This window comes from Phascolarctos cinereus, unplaced genomic scaffold, assembly GCF_003287225.1.
Source record: "Phascolarctos cinereus isolate Bilbo 61053 unplaced genomic scaffold, phaCin_HiC Scaffold_4;HRSCAF=312, whole genome shotgun sequence".
Lineage (NCBI taxonomy): Eukaryota > Metazoa > Chordata > Mammalia > Diprotodontia > Phascolarctidae > Phascolarctos > Phascolarctos cinereus.
Genome location: NW_027555847.1, coordinates 414,780,833 through 414,802,156, shown reverse-complemented (window position 1 = coordinate 414,802,156; position 21,324 = coordinate 414,780,833). Strand labels below are relative to the sequence as shown.

Sequence of the window (21,324 nt, the reverse complement as noted above, 5' to 3'; positions counted from 1 at the left end):
TGACTTAAAAACAAAATTTGGAACATAACCCATTTCAAAGTTGCAGGCTTCTTCGAGTGTTATTTTAATTATTTGGTTCCAAAGCTTATATTTCTGAAAGTATTTTATAGGATCATGGGATTTAAGAACTGGAAATAACCATACAAATCACCCAGTCCAACCATCTCCCCTTTTTCTACAGATGAGAAAACTGAGCCTAAGTTTCTTTATCATAAATAGGAATGATAACATACTTGCAGTGCTTATTTCACAATGTTATGTGAGGGTCAAATGAAATAATACATATATAGCATTTTGTGACAAAAGCTTAAAGTATAATATAAATGTCAGCTATCATTAACATCTCCTCATTTTGCAGAGGTAGAAACAGGTCCAGAAAGGTCACGTAACTAATGGTCCCTTGGAAAATAATGGCCAGATCTTGCTCTTTTATCCAAATGATTTCTCCCTAATGTTAACTGTGTCATCCAAAATCTGTACAAGTCTCACCATCTTTCTGACTTTAGTACCTCTTGATCCTGAAAGGAGACCCGGATGGTATCTCATTCTCCATTTACACAGAACCATAATAGAACAGAGTCCTTTCATGAGGTAGGAAAATTTTCCATCCCTCACAATTATCAAAATCTGAAATCACTGGAAGTGACACAGAGAGGTGGTTAGCCTCTGTTTTGTCTGTATTCATTCTTGGCACTCTAAAATTTCACTAAATTTAATTTTTATTTTGAAAAGGAACTTATTCATCCCATGTTCTAGAAAGGGGAAAAATTCCATAGAAAAGAATTCTTCCTGGAAAACAACAGTTGAAAAAAATGTCAAACCTGCATCCTCATCTCCAATAGCCAATATAATTCCTAAACTGCCATCATCTGGGCTGATGGGACCATGCAAGACACCATTTCCTCCAAAAAAAACAACAAAAATACGATGAAATTAAAATGTAAACCCTATGATTAACCCAACTGTTAGGCCTTCCAACTAGCATTATATAAAGAGTCAGAAAAACATGAGCTTAGTCTTTGTCATGTGCTAAATAATATATTACCTAGCTCTCCCCAACCATCCCTCTCCCCTTACTGTTCTAATAGGTTTACTAGAAGAAATCTAAAACATAAATTCTAGGTTGACAAATTAACATCACTAAATTAATCTTAACTTCTGTACATATCCCTTTAGGTTTTTAATACTAATCTGCATTTGACTGAGAGTTACTTGGTGTGATAAAATCTGGAGGCAATCATGATTTCAGCCATATGACTAAGACAGATTCAAACTCTTATTAAAAAAACAACAACTTATAATGCCAATCCAGGGACAGAAAGAATAGCTAACTCTTTGTATACAAGTATCCTCTTTCTGTTTCTGTTTTATAAATTGTTCCCTTTTTCCTTCAATCTCTCTGTCCCCTAGACCCATCACTTCTGAAAAAGCACGTATTACATTCTTGTTTGAATGAAGTCAACTGGAAGAGATCTACCAGTAAACCTGATCTCTTAAAATATTTCATGTAAGGATGTGGGAGTGATGAGAACTGAATTAAACTAAATCAGCTGATACATTCATGACCTACAACCCAAAGGCAATCACTTTTCTAATCCACTTTCACAAACTACACTTCAAGAAGATTCAAATTTGATTCTAGAAATGGTGGTTTTTTGAACCAGTTATAAATTTATATTCGAAAAACTCCAGCTACAGATGCCTTACCTCCTTTACATGTGTGTGAAAAGAAACAGACATGTCCAGCAAGATCTTGCGCTGCTCAACCCGACGAACAAAATCCTGTATCCGGTCTTCAAGCTGATGGGCTGCTTGATAAATCTCTTCTGGATCACATTCTCCAGTCTGAGCCAGCTGCTCAGCTGCTTCTAGTAATTTATCAGCATTGGTGTATGTGTTCTGCACAAGAGAGCATGCAGAAAAAACAAAACAAAAAATAAATAAATAAATAAATAAATAAAAACAGATAAGGGTAGAAGCCAGGAGACAAGAAGACTACCTGCTAGAGCATCCAAGTCATCAAGTTTTGGTATTTTTGTAATTCGAATAGGAAAGAAATACTGGAAACACTAAGATAGTTAGCCACTAAAATCATTCAGCAATAACCTCTTCATTATCATGACATTAAGTAGCTAAGTATCCGATCCTATGGCAAAGTCCTTCCACACTGAGCTATAAAGAGAATCCATTGGTTCAACTGACTCCTTAAAGAACCAAAGAATAAAATGCCTCCTTAGTTGTACAGATGGCTACCAACACACAGGAACAGTAAAATGTCCACTTCACTTTTTTTTCCTTCCAGTTTCATAACAGTACAAAGTGCTCTAATTCTGTTCTTTTTGGGTGGTATATGTGTCTTTATGGTAATTCCCAAGATGCTGGTTAGACAGTTAAGTTCCTAAAATATCCATTCCTGCTCTTCTCATGTATGTATTCTAAGTTTCAGTGAGCTTTTCCTTTCTTTGTGGCTGAACATAAAGGTTATAATAGTAGTATAAGTATGTACCATCTTTATCTCTGTTTTTTTTTAAAGACCTAAAAATTAAGTTTAGAAACACTTTAATATTCACTTTAAAAACACATTCCATGTGATTCTTGAGAAACTGGGGCTTGCTGTCAGGTCTTTTACATTAAACAACCAGGACTATGTCCTCTCACTTTTAAAGTAGACTAAGGGTGTGAGTGTCCACTGGGAGGAGCAGTTGAGACAGGATTTTGAAACTAATGAGTTGGTTAAGGAGGTACCTTAAAGTTCAACAGAGAGCAGATTTAAGGACTGCAGGCCTTGAGGAGTTAATTTTGACTGGGAGGCAAAGAATGTAAGAATTTGACAGATCAGAAGCAAGAGTGAAATTAAGGATTTTTTTTGTTTGTTTTTTTAAAGTACATACAGGAAGAATATTTTAGATAGAGTAGAATTAGTCAAGTAAAATTTGAGAGATTTTAGTACTAATGTGGGTGATATTAGGGAAAAAGAGCCAGGTAAAAAGGAAAATGCAAAAATGCATTATGCTCTTCAGCAACATTAAAAGAAATAAGGTTTCACATTCACTTTCAAGGTATATATTCCTCTCTGTTTATATTTCCTAGGGATTCTCCCCTTCTCCAGGCTGCCCCCCCCATTAACAAAAAATGATGATGTGTTAGAATTCATTTTGCATCAACATTCCAGGCAGTAATTGCCGTCACAGAGTCCCTAATAATGATACTATTGAGGACAAAGATAGTGATATCTGTGATCATTCTTTGGAGTTATGTCATGTAGTTATACATGAAATGTTTCATTTTATAAACTTTAAAAGTATAAGATAAGGTTATATGAACTTTGAATAAAACGTAACATATTTGTTAAAAGTTATATTGAAAGAAAGCTAAAGAGCTAGTCACAGAGTGAAGGATTCCTGGGGTGAAGGCCAGTCTCTGAAATGTACTTGGCTTGCTCATCCTTGGCAAATCACTTAACCTCTCAGTGCACCAGGAAACTCTCTAAAGCAGGGCTTCTTAACTTTTCTTATGGCATGGCTGCCTTTGGCAGTCTAGTGAAGCCTATAGACCCCTTCTCAGAGTGTTTGTAAAACACAAATTATGTAGGATTGCAAAGGAAAACCTTTAACGCTGAAATACAGTTATCAACATTTTTTTTTTAAAGTCACAAATCACAGGTTAAGAGACCCTGCTCTGAGGCTACATGATGCAGAGGGTGCTGACTTGGAATGGTAGGGGGAGTTTCCTCACAGGAAACTCCCTACATTCATCAAACCACAGGTCCCCTGCAAAATGAACATCAATTACTGTACAGTATGGGGCAGATTAGCAGTTTGCCTAATTCCCAAAAGTTTGGAATAATATATTGTGTATATATAACAGTCATTAAGGCTACTCCAGGGGCCAGGTTATCCCCATTTTGTTCCAATGTAACTCCAGACTAGGCACCATCTTTCTTTTTCTGAGGAGTTTGGTGACTAGAAGCCTCATGGTTACTTTGAAAAAGGAAAACAAATCAAGGTGTTAATATCAATGGGCAGTAACAACTCAAAAGTGTTTCCATCATCAATCCTAGCATACTTGAGATATTTTAAGATACTCTTAAGGGTCAATAATAGAGTATGGTGTATTGTAGTAACTTTCACATATCCTTAAGGTGCTGTTGACCCACAAGGAAACAATTAACAAGTATTCATCAAATGCCTGCAATGGGCCAGCTATTATGCTAGGTCCTCAAGATACAAACACTCTGTGATCCAGTAACCTCGCTTCCTTGTTGTTCCTCAATCAGTCAGTAAACAAGCATTTATTAAGTACCTACTATGTGCCAGGTGGGGACAGGTAGGTGGTGAAATGGAGAAAGTGCTGGGCCTGGAGTCAGGAAGACTCATCTTCCTGAGTTAAAATCCAATCCCAGACATTTACTAGTTGTGGGCAAGTCACTTAACTCTGTCTGCCTCAGTTCCTCATCTGTAAATCCTCTCCATTGTCTTTGCCAACAAAACCTCAAATAGGGTCATAAAAAGTCAGACACGACTGAAACAACTGAACAAAATGTTCCAGACACCCTGCTAAATACTGGGGATATAAAGAGAGGCGTCCTCTGCTCTCAAGCAGTTTACAATCTAACAGGGAAGACTATAGGCAAACAACAATGTACAAATAAGACACAGATAAGATAAGTTGGAGATAATCAAGAGAGGGAAGCTTCGTAGAGTGAGGAAGACTGGGAAAATCTCCCTGCAGGTGGGATTTTAGCTGAAACCTGAAGCAAACCTAGAGGCAGAGAGAAGGAAGGAGAGTTCTAGGAGTTGGGGACAACCAAGAAAAATGCTCAGAGTTGGGAGACAGATTGTCTTGTTCAAAGAACACCAAGAGGCCAGTGTCCCTGGGCTGCAGAGTATGTGGTGGGGCCTAAAGTGTAAGAAGATTATTTGGCGGTCATATTTTTTTAAGTCTTAGCTCATTTTGCTTGAGTCTTTGAAGTTTGGCTTTCATGAAGTGTTTTGTGCTTTCCCCTTCTGTTCCTCTTGCTAGATTGGTACATTTTCCCTGGCCTCACCTTCATCTCCTGGATTCCATCAAGGCTCAGGTATCTCATCTTCTGCAAGAAGTCTTTTCTTCTCCCCGCCCCCATTTATTTACTTTATTTTTAATTTATCGAACAAAACAAGCATTTCTATAACACAGTATAATAAAAAAAGATGATTGTACATGAAACTGCAAATCTATTATGTACAACTTGCTATTCCTTTAATTATATAATAAAGATATCACATAAATTTCATTTTTTCCCTCTCCTGTGATGGAATACTACTATGCTATAAGAAATGATGAGCTCAGTTATCTTAGAAAAACATGGAAAAGGACAGCTAGGTGGTGCAGTGGATAAAGCCCCAGAGTCAGGAGGACCTGAGTTCAAATGTAGTCTCAGACTTGAAACTTACTAGGTGTGTGACCCTGGGCAAGTCACTTAACCCCTATTGCCTCAAAAAAAAAAAAAGGAAGAAAGAAGAAAAACATGGAAAGAAGTCTTTCCAAGTCTCTCTTAATGCTACTGTCATCTTCTGAGAATACTTGTAATTTAGTCTACATATCTTGTTTGTACTTAGTTGTTAGTATATTGTCTCTCCTGTTGTATAGTAAGCTCCTAGAGAGAAGGGACTGCTTTTGTGCTTCTTTCCATCCTCAGCATTTAGCATGGTGCCTGGCACATAACTGAGTGTTCAATCAACGTTTATTGACTGACTAGAGGATGGATGGAAGCCAGGAAGAGACTTGAGGCAGGGGGAAATAATCTGAAGGCTTCTGAAATAGTCTGAGCAGGAGGTGAAGAAGCCCAAACCAGGACTATGATTATATGAATGGAGAGGAGACAGATGTGAAAGATATATAAATCAGATCATTAAGGCACATGCTTTCACTATTTGCAAATCATGGTGGTGGATTTAGAGTACTAATTCATTCCCATTCCCTCGCCTGATCTATGCTGTGAACAATGATATAGATTTGCAAGATGACAGATTTCAGACCTGAAAACTGTACTGAGTCAGATGAGGAAGGAGTTCAAAGCCATGGAAAGAGCACATGTTCTGCGTTATGGTATGTAGCAAGGCTAACTATATATTTTGGTCAGGATTTAGAATTCCGGTCTTCTGACTCAGTCCAGGGCTCTTCTCATAAGGGAGATCCTACCTGAATCCTTTTTTTTTTTGAGTGTCAGCTGCTATTCATTAGTCAGCTTGACAGTCAGACAGGCAGCTGAAGCCACAAACAAAGAAAATCTCTTGACTTATTACAACCTTGTCAGAATCCATTCCAGTTCTACTGAATTCCTGTGACTCCTGGATTCTCAATTTTGGTCGACTCCTTTCTCAGTACTTTCACTGATAGCTCCTACCGGTGTTATTATGGACTGAGTCCTCCACAAAGTTCATTGTGAGAGACAGGCTCAGTTATATGATGAGAATTTTTCTGTAATCACATTGATTTTATTTGTTTTTTTGGCTAGGCGATGTGGTTAAGTGACTTGCCCATGGTCACACATCTAGTAAGTGTTATGTGTCTGAGGCCGCATTTGAACTCAAGTCCTTCTGATTCCAGGGCTCTATCCACTGCACCAATTCACATTAATTTTTAAAATTAGTTTAGAATACACACAGTGCAACTGGCCCTGGAGACAGGAAGACCTGAATTCAAATGTGGCCTCAGACGCTTATTAGCTGTGTGATCTGGGCAAGTGAATTAACCCTGATTCCTTGCCAACCTCCAAAAAAAAATTTACAGGGACAACAAAACTGTAAAATAAAACAACTTTGAAAGGCTCCAGGACTTAGATCAATTCACTAACCAATCATGATTTTCAAGAAGGCTCCTAATGAAACATGCCTCCTCCCACTACTTGGCACTGAGTGATGGACTAAAGGGGTAGAATAAGGCATACATTTTTAGATACAGTCAGTGTATTTATTTGTTTTGCTTGTTTTACATTATTATATGTTACAAGGAAGGGCTTTGATTTGGGGTGGTGATCAGAGGGGTTTGGAGTTGGAAGGTAGTAATAGAGATAAGAAAAGACAAGAAAAAAGAGTACTGATGAAACATTTTAATATACTTTAAAAAAAATCAAATTGTACCTAAGAGAAGTTCAGTTTTATATAGAATCCTCTTTTCTTGTTCTTCTCTGTATATTGAAATGTCTATGTTTGTTAAGTTCATAATAAAAAAGAATATTTTAAAAAATTAAAAATAAGTTGAGTTCTTATATAGGATTTTTTTTTTGAAAGCAGGTAAGGATTCAATTGATAAAACTCAGAAATTAAAGGAATTAAATGACAAAAGCCAAGACTGACCTTAGGCCTATCCAAATCTGAAGTCACTTTGATTTCTCTTTCTAGTATCCCACACAAAAGGTGGTCAATTAGAATTCAGTGGCCAGGATAGGAAGCATTTGATTTTGTTAGACTACTGACTGAGTTCTAGAGAATATGGCATATCAGCAAACTTCTCTCTTGTTGCTTGACTGATTCGTTGACTTTTTTAAAGAAAATATCCAAAAGCTTTTGCTTTTTGCGGAGCAAGAGGGACAAATATAGAGACTGATTAATATGAAAGAAATGTAGCGAAGGTCAAGTTAACCTGAAGATTAAATAGGAGATCACAGTAAGCCAGGCATTATCACTAAAAACTACCACAGAAAAAGAGGAAATGGCAGTGGATTTGAAGTGAGAAGACCTGGATCCTGACTCGGACTCTTACTAGTTGTGGGAGACTAGGCAAGACATAACACCTTTCTGAGCTTCAGTTTCCCTGGCTATTACATGGGGATAATAATGTGCATACTGCTCACGAATATTCAGTTTTTGTGAGACAAAGACTCATAAACTGCAAAGTCATGTCAGTGTATGCTAACCTTATCATTGCCATTATCATATACTCTCCTTCATCTTACCCTCTTAGAAGGCTTCATTTCCTTCAAAACTTGGCTTCTAAGCCACCCCCATGAGGCCTTTCCTGATTCCTCCAGCAGTGGGTACTTCCCTATCTCTCAAATCACCCTGCAGGCATTTTGTAGATACTTTTACAGAGTACGTGTGCTTCTCCTCTCCTAATTGAACAAGCTCCTTGTGGGTAAGGATAGTTTCATTTTTGTCTCAGTGTTTCTAGTGAATAGCACGTTAGTAAATGCCAATGCAGCCCAACACTAAAAAACTAAATTCCATAGTCCATCTTTCATCCCCGGAGTATCTATGTACTACTAGATATTTATAGGAATAGTATAATAATGTGGGGAGAATAGTATAATAAGGTGCAGAAATGAAAAGTGTCTAGATGTATTATATATATGCATTTATATACGTGTATATATGTGTGTGTGTCTGTGTGTCTGTGTATACATATAAAACATGAGCACTGAAAAGTCTATTGAGTATATTTTTGGGTAGTATGATAAATCAATTTCTACCTGGGGGCAGCTAGGTGGTCCAGTAGATAGAGAACTGGCCCTGGATTCAGGAGGACCTGAGTTCAAATCCGGCCTCAGACACATGTAACACTTACTAGCTGTGTGACCTTGGGCAAGTCAGTTAACCCCATTGCCTAGCCAAAAAAACAAGTTCAAATCCGGCCTCAGACACATATAACACTTGCTAGCTGTGTGACCTTGGGCAAGTCACTTAACCCCATTGCCTAGCCAAAAAAACAAAAAAACAAATGAAAATTTCTACCTGCATTTTCCAGTACTCAGACAAAAACATAAACATTTTTATTTCTACAAAGACTTAGATTTTTTAAAAAACAGAATTAATTGATCATACCTTGCCCAGAGAAGAAAAAGCTTAGGAAGGATACAAAAGCACAGCATATCTGGATATCTACAGTCCTGACCATGCTTCTTTCTGATACCCGCTCATCAGTACTGCACTTACAGCCACCAAAATCTCGCCATTCCCAAGGCTTTCAAAAAGGGCTTGTTAACTGACTGTCCCCAACTTCATGCTTGGTTTTCTTGTAATATCTCTGACTTTACATCCTGATCTCTGTGACTTCCCAGACCAAAACACCTCCCTGTAGTCACTACTCCCCTATATTAGAATACAAGCAATCCCCTGAGGACAGGGATTACCTTGCTTTTTGTATTTTTATTCCCAGAACTTAACATAGCACTTGGCATATAGTGAGTGCTTAATAAGTAATTCTTCATTCATCTATTCAATCAGGTAAATAACTATATATAACCTTTTCACCCTGAAAGTTCACTGCACCCCAGGACTACTCCTCACGTTGGAAGACTCACTGCCCCTGAGACCTCACCTGGCTAACTCCTCCCAAAACTTCCACTTTATGCAAGAGGCCAAGGCTAAACATGTCTTCACCCTTCTTCAGGCTGCATTGCTGACTCATCTCCACAGTATTTTCTCTACCATGCTCCCCACACCTGATATCTTCTTCCCCCTCTTCCCCTATGGAACTCTTTTTTAAGTATAGTCTTTCCTATTAGAATGTTAATTCCTTGGAGCCAAAGACTGACTTTCTACTTCTATTTATATTCCTAGTGCTTAGCATGCAGTAAGTGCTTAATAAATGCTTGTTGACTGATGGTTTTAGACTTCCACTTTTTATTGATCCTCCAATCCCCTGACCAGGTAGGTGACCTGGCTCTGAACTTAACTTGAGAGGATCAAAATTATCCCACTGTGTCAACAAAGTATCAACAAAAGATACCTTCTCCAAATCCAAAGTGATAATGAGGTATAAAATGAAACTGAACTGGCAAAGGATGAGTGTAATGAGCTCCTTTCACTTTTCTTTTCCCCTGGACTACAAAGTATTTCTATCTCTACAACCTCTCTCAGATTCAGAGGCAAAGAGACTAGCTTTTATTTTTTGAGGCAGACCCTTCCACCAACCTCTAGACCTAACTTCCTCAATTATCTCCCTTCTCTCCAATATCTCCAATCTCTCACTTTCTGTTGGTACCTTTACCCGGACCTTTAAAAATATGTGGGTCCTGTTTCCCTTGGAAAAAAAACAAAAATTTAGAACGTACAGCAAGATTTGTTTTGTTGGGGGACAAGAGGTTGCCAGGAGAATCCAGGCCTGTAATTCCATCCAGTGGGGAAATCTCATTGTGGAAAATTCTTACAGCCTTAGACAGTTCCCTGGGGCACTGAAAAGTGATCTGCCCAGGGTCACACAGTTAAAGGTGGGCCTCAAAGGACCAGCACCATATGGCCTCTCTAGCTACCATTCTATTTTTCTCCTTTCACTATTAAAATTTTTACTTAAGTGCAGAATGCTTATACATATTCCTAACTCCATTTAGTTTTTTAATGGCTTACTAGCGCTATTTGCCTTTACATCATAGTCTTCTCATCCTTCCCAGACTGAACACTTCTTTGTGATAAAGAAAAGCAATTAAACAAACATTTCTATATGAGGGCATCTGACAACATACATAATATTCTACAGTAACAATCTCTGCCCTCTTTGCCATGAAGGAGGTATATTTCATTATCTGCTATCTGGGAACTTCATTAGTTTTCAATTTTCCTCCAAGGGTTATTTTCCCTACTTTGTTGTAGTTCCTATGTATATTACTCTCTTGGTTCTGATTAATAAGTTAATACAAACCTTCTCACCTGTCTCTGAATTAATTTTTCATTTATTACTAAACAATAACATTCCAATACATTCATAAACCATAGGTTTTTTATTCATCATTCTCCAATCAATCAGTACTCATTTATTTCCAGTTCTCTGCTACAACAGAGTTGCCCTAAACATTTTTGCATGGATTGGACCTTTACTTCGTCCCACTTGCTTAAATTAAAAAAAAAAAATTCTTATTCTGAACATTTCCATACTATTTATAAATGAAACATGACTCTCTGTTCTATACTGCTTGTACTTTTACAAGAATATCATAAATTCAACATGTTAGTTTCAACCTGTTAAGTCTTACTTATCTGTATCTCCTTCTGAACCTCTTGTTCTGTGGATTTTTTTAAAAAGTGTTTTTTCTTTTGGGGATATCCCTATTATAAATATTTTTTTTTTATAAATGCCCTTTCCTTTTTTCTTCTTTGGTTCTATGCCTGTAGTGCCACTCACTTTTAACTGGCTTCCTCTGCCTTCCATGTAGTCTCTATATTGCCATCGTCAATGACTTTTGCTCTTTGACACTGTAGGCTTCTCTTTCCTTTTTCCACGATACAAACTTAGTTTTCTCCCAGTGTCTCTGACCACTCCTATGTTTCTACTTTATCCTCCCATCTTCCCCAACTTCAGTCCCTTTCTCTAAGCTTTACTCTATTTATATTATCTCCTTGAAGAAATTAATCATTTTTATGGTTTTAACTGGTACCTGTGGGTAGATGACTTCCAGCCCTGACCTTTTTCCCACAGTTAAATAAACTCAGCCTCTCTGTGATAATTAGATAAAGAACGCCTTTAAATATTCAAAGGTAACTATTGCTTCTCTCTGGCTCCTCACACAGCTTTGTACTCCAATCAAGATTGGTTTCTCAATTTATTTCTGACATAGTCTCTTAAATAGTCATTTAGGGTTAAAATAAAATATAGACTACACCATATGCATCCATTCAAATATTTGAAGATAGGAGGCTAAAATTCTTCTTATCCTTCAAAGCCCCACCTCATGTACCACCTCCATCACGAAACTTTCCCTGATCTGCTGAGTTCAAAGCAATGGCTCCCTCCCATTCTGGTGCTGCTCCATCCTGACTGGGGAGACCAAACATGGATGAGTATAATTAGCTAGCTCCAGATCATACTTTATAACCCATCTGGCTATTCACTTTGTCACTGTACTCCAGACCACCAAACATCCAGAGATTGTGGCTTAGGGGATTTGAACCACTGAAATTTGGAACTTCAACCCCAAACAGTCTTAATCGGTTAAGGAGTGAACACAAATTTATAAAGCCCAGTATATCTCAGAGGGCTCCAGACCATGCTTCACATCCCATCCATGCATTTACTCCAGCTATCTTCTTACCCTCCACCCTGAGGCTGCACATATATTCCCTGTTCCTTCCTTTACCCTCCAAGCAACTATAATTAGATCAATATCAATATTGCTTATACATAAGGCACAATCAATCAACTCACCATCTCAATGGTATTCTAAAGGAAAACACCCGTCCTTGGCCCCTATTCCCCTATATGATATTTGTCCCCCCTATAAGAATATAAGCTCTTTAAAGGCAGAGACTGTCTCACTTTCATACTTGTAATACCTAGCACAGTACTTTTAATTCATTTTTTCAAATATTTTACAGTCCTTTGTGAAGATCTTAGGAGCTTAGCATAGTGCCTTACAAACAGTAGATACTTAAAATGCTTGCTGATTGACTGACTTGATCTCTCCTTTGAATTTACCTCATTAGGCCTTTTTTTTTTTTGTCATGCACATGTCTTTCTTCCCCTACCCTTTTATAGGATATAAGTTCCCTATCCTGCAAATGTGTTAAGCACAATCATAGGTCCTAGGATTGGAAAGTACCTTAAATATCATGCTAGTTCAACATCTTCATTTTATAGTTGAGGAAACTGATATTCAGAGAATTTAATTAAATGGCTTGCCCATGGTTACACATAAAGTAAGCAGCACAGATGAGATTTAAACCCAGGACTTATTCCAAATGAATGCCCTTTTTGGTACAACATGCAATCTCCCACTGGAATAAATGTGCAAGATGACTAATTTAAATGAGACATTTAGATGCATGCATCTTGGTATACTTGGTTTAAAAAAAATTACCTCACCACCTTGTTACTTCCATTTGACTTTGAAACTCACAGTATGCCCAGATGTCATAAGCAACAAATGCTTGTCCCCCATAAACCTTAGTGGTGGGGGTAGGGAGAAGGAGTAACTTGAGAGTTCCCATTTTCCACTATGGTGTGGGCCCCAAATCTTCTTAAACTTATTAATTCTCACCAAGTTGTCCCACCCTGGACCAGTTCCTAGTTCCCCAAACCCCAAGATGAGCTGAGTGATTCTGGAGTCTTTCCAATTAGATCTGGGTCAAAGAAATCAATGAAAATCCCTTGGATGGGAACAGTAGAATGAATCTACTCCCACGAGAACTTTCCTGGTCATTAGGTCACAGGGGTTCCCCTAAGGCCACCCAGTAACCACTGTCACAAATACAACAAAGGTATCTACAAAAGTAGCCTTGGGCTACTCAGAAAACTTTGTTTTAGCAGCAAACTGCAGTTATAACCCAAGTGAAACTACTGGACTCTCAGGTCTTTGGGACTATATTGGGTTAGTGTCACAAACACATGCAAATACATCACTACTATACCCTAATTTACTATATTTTTCCTCAAATTCTAAAATTCTTATGAGTAAAATTTAAGTCATGAGAGTTCTAGGTTTTTTTTAGAGGGAGGTTTCTAAAGGAAAAAAAAAAACCAGGTAAGAAAGTTGAATACAGGGGCTGAGCCTTTGAAAGAAAATAAATACCCATTTGAAAGAATTTCTTGATTGCAAATGGAGTTTGCATTAAGAGTCCCTCATTAACAACTTGTCATCAAATGATAGAACTTCTGTAGATAAGCTACTCTACAAGCATGGTATTTTATAGCAACATAACAATGTGCTTAACCCCAAAAGGGTAATGTGCTGTATGCTGTAAAAACTTTATCATCTGTAGCAAATCAGAAATTTCTAAAACAGTTGGAATGTGAAAACACATTCTATAAGCCCACAACCTCTCAAAAAAGATGAAAGGATTGAAGTAGGGGTAGAGAATGAATATGAAACTAAACTATCACCCAGTTTAATGTGTGTAAATGCAGAACAACAGCAAAACTTGCCAATTTCTGGTTTACTTATTTCATTGAAGTTATAAGAAATTTTAAATGGTATGAATAGGAAGTTAATAGAAATTGCTAAATTACTGAGAAAATAATATTGGGAGAATGGGAGAAATATTTCACCCTAGCTGGAAAATAGGATGAGTTGCTTTGGGGATGATGGGTGAGGAGAGCGGTAAGTTCAAAGAATGACCTCATACTTCTTGAAGGAAGATGTCTCAGAGATTTACTGTCACAGACTCTGGAAGTGCTATCAAAATCAGCTCCTTCTGTTTTACAGCTTTTGGCACTATGTTTCCTGATCTACTAGCTGTGTTTTGAAAAATAAAAATAATGCTGGGCTGGGAAACTATTTGGTTGACAAGAGAAATGTTCATCTTAGCTTTTTTCTTCTAGAATGTTGGTCTGCAAAATTTTCATAGAGAGAATTGCAAATTTGTCTCAGAAGGGGATATAAAATAAGAAATATGACTATGCAATTGGTCAAAATGTTATTTGATTCTCAGTTATTCAGAAGGCTATATCTGGGGGGGGGGCAGCTAGGTGGTGAAATGGATAGAGCACCAGCCTTGGAGTCAGAAGGACCTGAGTTCAAATCTGGTCTCAGACATATAACACTCACTAGTGGTGTGACTCTGGGCAAGTCACTTAACTCCAACTGCCTCACAAAAAAAAAAAAAAAAAGAAGGCTATATCTATTTGGAATTATTTGTATGATGCAAGAAAAAGAGATGGCATTTCATTCGAGACCATAGTTTGTCCTTTGCTGCATAAATGTGAGCAAAACTGACTGATGTCCTTTTTTATCTGACTGCCAGGGATGTTTGCAACAAATTCTGAAACTTGGGACAATCAATATGGAGCATACATATACTATACCCATAGGGTTAATTCATCTTAGCTATGTCTAAATATGAGGCTTTTCCCAGAATCCTCATTTTTATCATATTAGAATTATGTCATACAATATTTATTTTGGCCCATTTTAAGGGAATTAAACTGATGAGGCTTTTACTACTTACTTTATTGCCTCTGCCACCCCTTATATTATTCCAGAACTCACTATTTTGAAAAAACTGAATATAGTAAATTTTCCATTTTATTCAGTTACATGAAATACTAAAAGAAAAAGTTAGGTTTCGTCAGTCAACAACCATTTATTAAGTGCCTACTGTGTGCCAGGCTTTATACTAGGTGCTGGGAATACAAAGATAGTCCTTGCTTCCAAGAAATTAACAGCCTAGCAGGGGAGACAGCACCTCACTATAGACAAATAAGATAGAGGCAGGATAAATTGGAAATAATCAACAGAGGGAAGGAACTAGCAATAAGGGAAATCAGGAAAAGTTTCTTGTAGAAGGTGAGGTTTTAGGCAAACTTGAAGGAAACCAAGAGGTAGGCATGAGGAGGTAGAGAATTCCAGGCATGGGAGGCAGCCAGTGGAAATGCACAGAGGCAGGAGACAGGCAGGACAGAAGATGTCTTGTGAGAGGAACAACAAGAAGGCCAGCCTTCCAGAAGACCAGAAAGGTAAAAGAGGGTTGCTTCCAGGGAAGGGAGCACGTGGGAGAGTCATTTAGTCAGTAAATGTTTATTAAGCACCCACTACGTGTTCAGCAAATGTACACAGTGCTGTGGATAAAAAAAAAAAAGATAAAAAACAATCTGTGCTCTCAAGGAGTTCGTAATAGAATGGGGGGAGTCAACAAACATATACAAATGTGACACAGGTACTCAGACCTTCCAAGTACAGGTACAAGGCCCTCCACTCTCCATCATGAGCTCTATTTTTTTGAGTAGAGCTAAAGACTGCTTCTGCACTGGGAAAGAGAAGGGCAAGATCATACCAGCACAGTGGGAAAGGGAATATATACAGAAGGAAGATTACTTAACCACAAGACTTTAGGTTTCATACTTTAATTTCTAGCATCTGAGGATTCTCATAAAAAGAGAGGCTTAGAGCCTACTGGACAGCTGGAGGAAGGAAAGATAAACATAATCAGGACTTAACTATCAAAGTTCTTCCTCTACTGATGTGTCTCCTTTTTTCTCTGATGACCACTGTTTTCTAGAGTCAAGTATTTATCATGATTGGTCAATGTAACCTAGGTCGTAGAAGATTCCATGAGTTTTAATGTTTTTATCAATGATATAAATAAAGGCATAGATGTTACGCTTATCAAATTTGCAGATGGCAGAAAGTTGGGAGTGATAACTACAACGGTGAGTAACCTCTTCAGGATCTGAAAGGATCCTGACAGGCTAGGTCACTGACTGGAATATAACAAGATGAAATTCAATATGGATAAATGTAAAGTCTTACACTTGGGTGCAAAAAATCAACTTCACAAATATAGGATTAGTGAGGCATAGACAGAGAGCAGTAGCTCTGGCATGGAGATTTTAGAGGACTGTATGTTCGACAAGTCAGCTCTGGGATGCCGCAGCCAAGACAAGCTTATGAGCTGAATCAAGACGGGCACAGCCACTGGAACAGTGAGCCATCATCGGACCTCATGGGAGAGTGCCATGTTCAGTGTTGAGTGCCACATTTAAGAAGGATATGGACAGGCTAGCCAGTGTCCAGAGAAGAGCAGCCAAGATGGTTCAGAGCCCTAAGTCTGCATCATGAGGATTGGCTGAAGGAAGTGTGTATGTTTAGCCTGGAGATTGGAGACTCAGAGGGGACAAGACAACTGTCTTTTAAGTATCTGAAGGGCTGTCATGTGGAAGAGAGAACAGACTTGCTCCATTTGGCCTCAGGAGCAATGGGTAGAAGTTGCAAGAGACCAATTTCTATTTAGGGTCAGGAAAAACTAACAATTAGAGCTGTCAAAAAGGAAGGGTGGACTACCCATAGTGATGGTAGTTTCCATCTCCTTAGGCGATCTTAAAGGGCTTAAAGTAGAAAAATGGATGACCCTTTGTCAGGTATCTTACAGTGGGAAATCTTTTGGTCTTGGGGTTGGACCAGAGGGCAACTGAGGTCTCTTCCAACTCTGAAATGGTGTGTTTTTACTTCCTGATTGATCACCAACAACATCTTTTTCATTTAAAGTACCTCCAGAGTTAGGCTATGCTCAGTGACAAACACAGTTCCAAACATAGACTTTGAAAATCTTCGACACAAGCACATGCCCACTTCAATTTGTTTTGACAGAAAGCAGGCAAGGACAGGAAGGGTGAAAGGGGGTATCTGCTGAGGTAATTTATCTTAGTGTGCTTCATTTCTCCTATGATGAAGAAAGAATAATATTAGTTTGTTGTTTGCCAAAGACATGGGGATTTTTCAGTGAATGAATGGTGCTATAAACACACAGCATTATTCTGCCCTGTTCCTGAGGACACTGCCTGTCTAGACAGCCTCTATATACCACATCTTAATAAAACCAGAGCTCTAGTTGAGTTGTCTCAGCACCATGAGGTCATTGGGATGGAAATATTGCCCCAAATAAAATCCTTATTAAACAAAGGATGATCAGATAGAGAAGTTCATCACATTTTCACAGAACATTATAATTGGAAGGGACAGTCAAGATCATTTAACTCTAACCCTCAGTTTGCAAATGAGGATGCTGAGACTCAATATATATGCACATATACATATGTATACGTGTATATATATATATATATATATATATGTATATATATATATGTATATATGATTTGCCTCTCTTTGTATTCCCGGTGCTTGGCACAGAGTAGGTCCTTCATAAATGTTTGCTGACTGATTTTAATGTCTGAATCTGGTATGTTACAAGTACATACTAGTTTATGATGCTGGCATATTTTATTTCTGATTTCAAAGAGAAGCATTTCCCAGATGGGGTAGAGGTGAGAAGGAAAGGTCAGACAGGTAATAGGTAGCGGAGCAAGGATCTGACCTCAGGTCCTACTGATTCCAAGTTATCCTAGTACATCATACTCCTAACTCCTCTCTTACCCTTATTTTAATGGCTGGTCCTTACCTGTGGACCAAAAAGCAAAGATTTCAAAAATCTCCAACATAAGAAGAGGTCAGATGGGGCTTCTTTTCCACAGGTAGTTGATGTGCCTTTGCCTAGACCGAACCCTGGGCTTGAAATGTTACCTCTTCTCAACTTCACCTCTTAAAAGGACCAGCCCCCTTCCAAGCTCAACTAGAACAGCATCTCTTACATGAAGCCCTCACCTCCTCAGACCAGCTGTTACTCCTTGATGAAATTACCTTGCATTTACTTTGCATATATTTTGCATCTATTTATATGAATACATGTTATTTTCATTTTTGTCTCTGTAACCTCAGCACCAACTAGCCCAGAGCTTGGTGTATAGGCGCTTAAAAACTGCTTGTAGATTGTTACTACATTTTGGGAATATAGAGATTTCTGACAACTTCTTCCCTTTACCACTCCCCCCACCCTTCCAAAGAATTACTTTAACTACTCCCCTCCCCATAAATGGTATTAGGTTGGGATTTTTTATGTGATCGATAATATAACCATAAAACATTATAATCTCTTACACACTTCTGAGGTGCCACACTTTCACTCAAGAAATAAGTATGTAGGCAGCCTATGTTATTATTATGTGCTATATTATTTCTGCTCTAAACATAAAAAAAAATCCTTCAATGCCTCACTGGAGCCCACAGGTGCCCCTGGTTCCTCAAAGGCTGTCAGCGAAACACCAGCTCTAACAGGCTATACCAAGATGAACAAGCTTATTTGCCAACCACTAGACTGTTACCTGAGGCACAGTTAAGGTCAGAGAGGTACATCCCCAGAAGGTTGCTTAACACATGAGAGAACTTTTTCAGCCACCCCAACCCAGGAAATAGTCAACTGAGGCACGGAGGGAGGAGTACTATTTGAATCAGCAGAGGGACCAACTGATTCAAAGACCTCCAGGTGTGAAATTCTTATGTGTAGGTGTGAAATCATGGCTGCTATGCACATGTACCAACGATCTGATGTCCCAGAATTATTCTGCAAACAGCAGGATTAGAATATGACCAGTTTCCAGGACTTTGCTTTGCCTCCTCAATTGCTTGTTGTATAATCTAACTCTTTAATTTCTGGTCCCAAATCCTGTTGATATGGCATGAGATTTTTTCCAGTTATTTTTTTTATGAGGTACTAAATCAAGCTGTCTGGACCAGTAAACTCAGCTGTAGAGTACATGAGGAAGAAAAGGCCACAGGCCACATCCCTTATAGAACAATTCCCTTTGCACAGGAGGAAAAAAACAACACAAAATGTGTTCTGCAACTGCAGATGACATCGAGTTAACATATAAATGGATGAATTACAGAGAAAGACAGGTAAAAGGGGAACTAGGGCTGAGCATGACCTCTGTCATGACCCCTGCTGTTTGAGTGTGAATACCTCATCAAAACATATCACAAAAAAGCTGCACTAACACAGTATATTCACTTTTGCATTAAAGTCAAAGAAAGCACTATTATCCCAAGACAAAGATTAGTACCTCCCCTCTAGGACACCACCAATTTATCTTGTTTGTACACAGTGGTTTGCACGTTGTCTTCCCCACTTTGACCTGAGTTCAGATCTGACCTCAGACACTTACTAGCTATGTGACCCTGGGCAAGTCACTTAACATCTATTTGCCTCAATTTCCTCAACTGTGAAATGAGGATAAGAACAGCACTTACCTCAAAGAGTTGTTGTAGGGATCAAATGAAATATTTGCAAAGTGCTTCACACAGTGCTTGACATGTAGTAGGCACTACATAAATGCTCATAAGACCACAAGCATGAACTATTTTTTGGCGCTCTTTGTAGTCCCAGTGCTTGGCACAGAGTAGGTGCTTAATAAATGCTTGCTGACTTTAATGTCTGAATCTGGTATGTTTAATGTACATACTAATATGTGATGCTGGCATATTTTATTTCTGATTTCAAAGAGGAGCATTTCCCCAACGGGGTGAAGGTGAGGAGGAGAAATGATGAACAATAGAAACCCCTTGCAGCTGGACACAAGTGCCTCTATGAGGCATCTATAGAGAGCCTTAAGCCTGGAATGCAGAGTCCAGTTCCAGGAGGCCATAGGCCTGTAGTACTGGACTACAAGGTCTTGTTTCTGCCCTGTTTGACCCTCCCAGAGGATCAGATTCAAATGAGACCTTTCCTTAAGTATTTTCCAGAGCAGTTCAAAACACACTGGGAGCAGTGTAAGAGTTAATTACCATAATAACCTCTCCACCTACCTCTCAGACTTCTGAGGCTCACTTGGACTGGGAGCAGAACAACCCAGGAGACCAGCTAACTAGAGTGAGCTTCTCTACTACTGAGGATTATTTTAGTCTAAGCCCCCCAACTTTGAGCCTCCTCTGGGTGCTAGAACTGAAGCTGCCCGGTGATCAGCTGGCATCTTCTTATGAATGCTTTGGTCATGGGACATCCTATCATCCACTCAGCACACAGTCCCTGGCCCATATCTGACTACTGGCTGAAGCTCTTTCTACTACAGATCTAATCAGCCCACACAACTGAGTATTTGAATTTTCTGTGTTTCCACCGCATGACTTTTTTTTAATCTTAGCTGAGAGAGGCAGCAGAGTGGAGTAGAAAGAGTCCTGGACTTAAAATTAGGAGAAATTTGGGCTCAGATCCTGCCTCTGATTCTTACTAAATGTGCAACCACAGGCAAGTCATTTAACCTCTGTGAAGCTCAGTTTCACTATCTATAAAAAGAGGAAGACGATAATACTCCCTGGGGGGCAGCTAGGGGGTGCAGTAGGTAGAGCACCAGCGTGGAGTCAGGAGAACCTGAGTTCAAATCTGGCCTCAGCCACTTGACACTCTTACTAGCTGTGTGACCCTGGGCAAGTCACTTAACCCCGAGTGCCTCATCAAAACAAAACAAAATAAAACAAAACAAACAATACTCCCTGAGCAGTTCCTTACAAAATTGTTGCAAGGATCAAATGAGATAAGTTTTGTAAAGCACTGAGCCTGGAGTCAAGAAGACCTGAATTCAAGTCTGGCCTCACACACTTCCTAGCTATGGGACTTTGGGTATATAATGTCTCTGCAGGTTGCCTCAGTTTCTTCAACTGTAAAACTGGGATAATAAATGCTCCTACTTCCTAGTGTCACTGTGAGGACCAAGTGAGATAATATTTGTAAAATCCTAAGCACCATGCTTGGCACACAGTAGGTACTTAAGAAATCCATCCATCCATCCTTCCTTTCTTTTTTCTTTCCTTCCTTCCATACTTCCTCTCATCTACTATTATTACTGCTTGACTGTAAGTTGCCTGAGGCACATTATGTCTTCCTTAAAGACATAATGCATAAAATATAATGCTGAGTGGTTCACTAATACAGTAAGATGTAGGAAGATGCTATGTGAAATTGGCATGGTTATGCTGGGTGAACATTATCATTTCAGCTAATTCATTAAAGCTCTCTTCAGGCCATGGAACTCAGAGTTACATATGAAGTGGTTTTTTTCCTTAGGAAAGGAGGCTAGATGTTTTAAAGCAGG

At 38.7% G+C, this 21,324-nt stretch overlaps 1 protein-coding gene across 5 annotated transcripts in view; it reads right to left on the bottom strand.

Moving 5' to 3' along the window:
* TRIO (trio Rho guanine nucleotide exchange factor) overlaps window positions 1–21,324 on the bottom strand; it is a 501,384-nt gene that overhangs the window by 201,255 nt on the left and 278,805 nt on the right. For all 5 annotated transcript variants that reach the window (XM_021008648.2, XM_021008649.2, XM_021008653.2 and 2 more), the window contains one exon: window positions 1,708–1,899. In XM_021008648.2, the coding sequence (XP_020864307.1) occupies window positions 1,708–1,899 (192 nt within the window). The remainder of the gene's footprint in view (window positions 1–1,707; window positions 1,900–21,324) is intronic.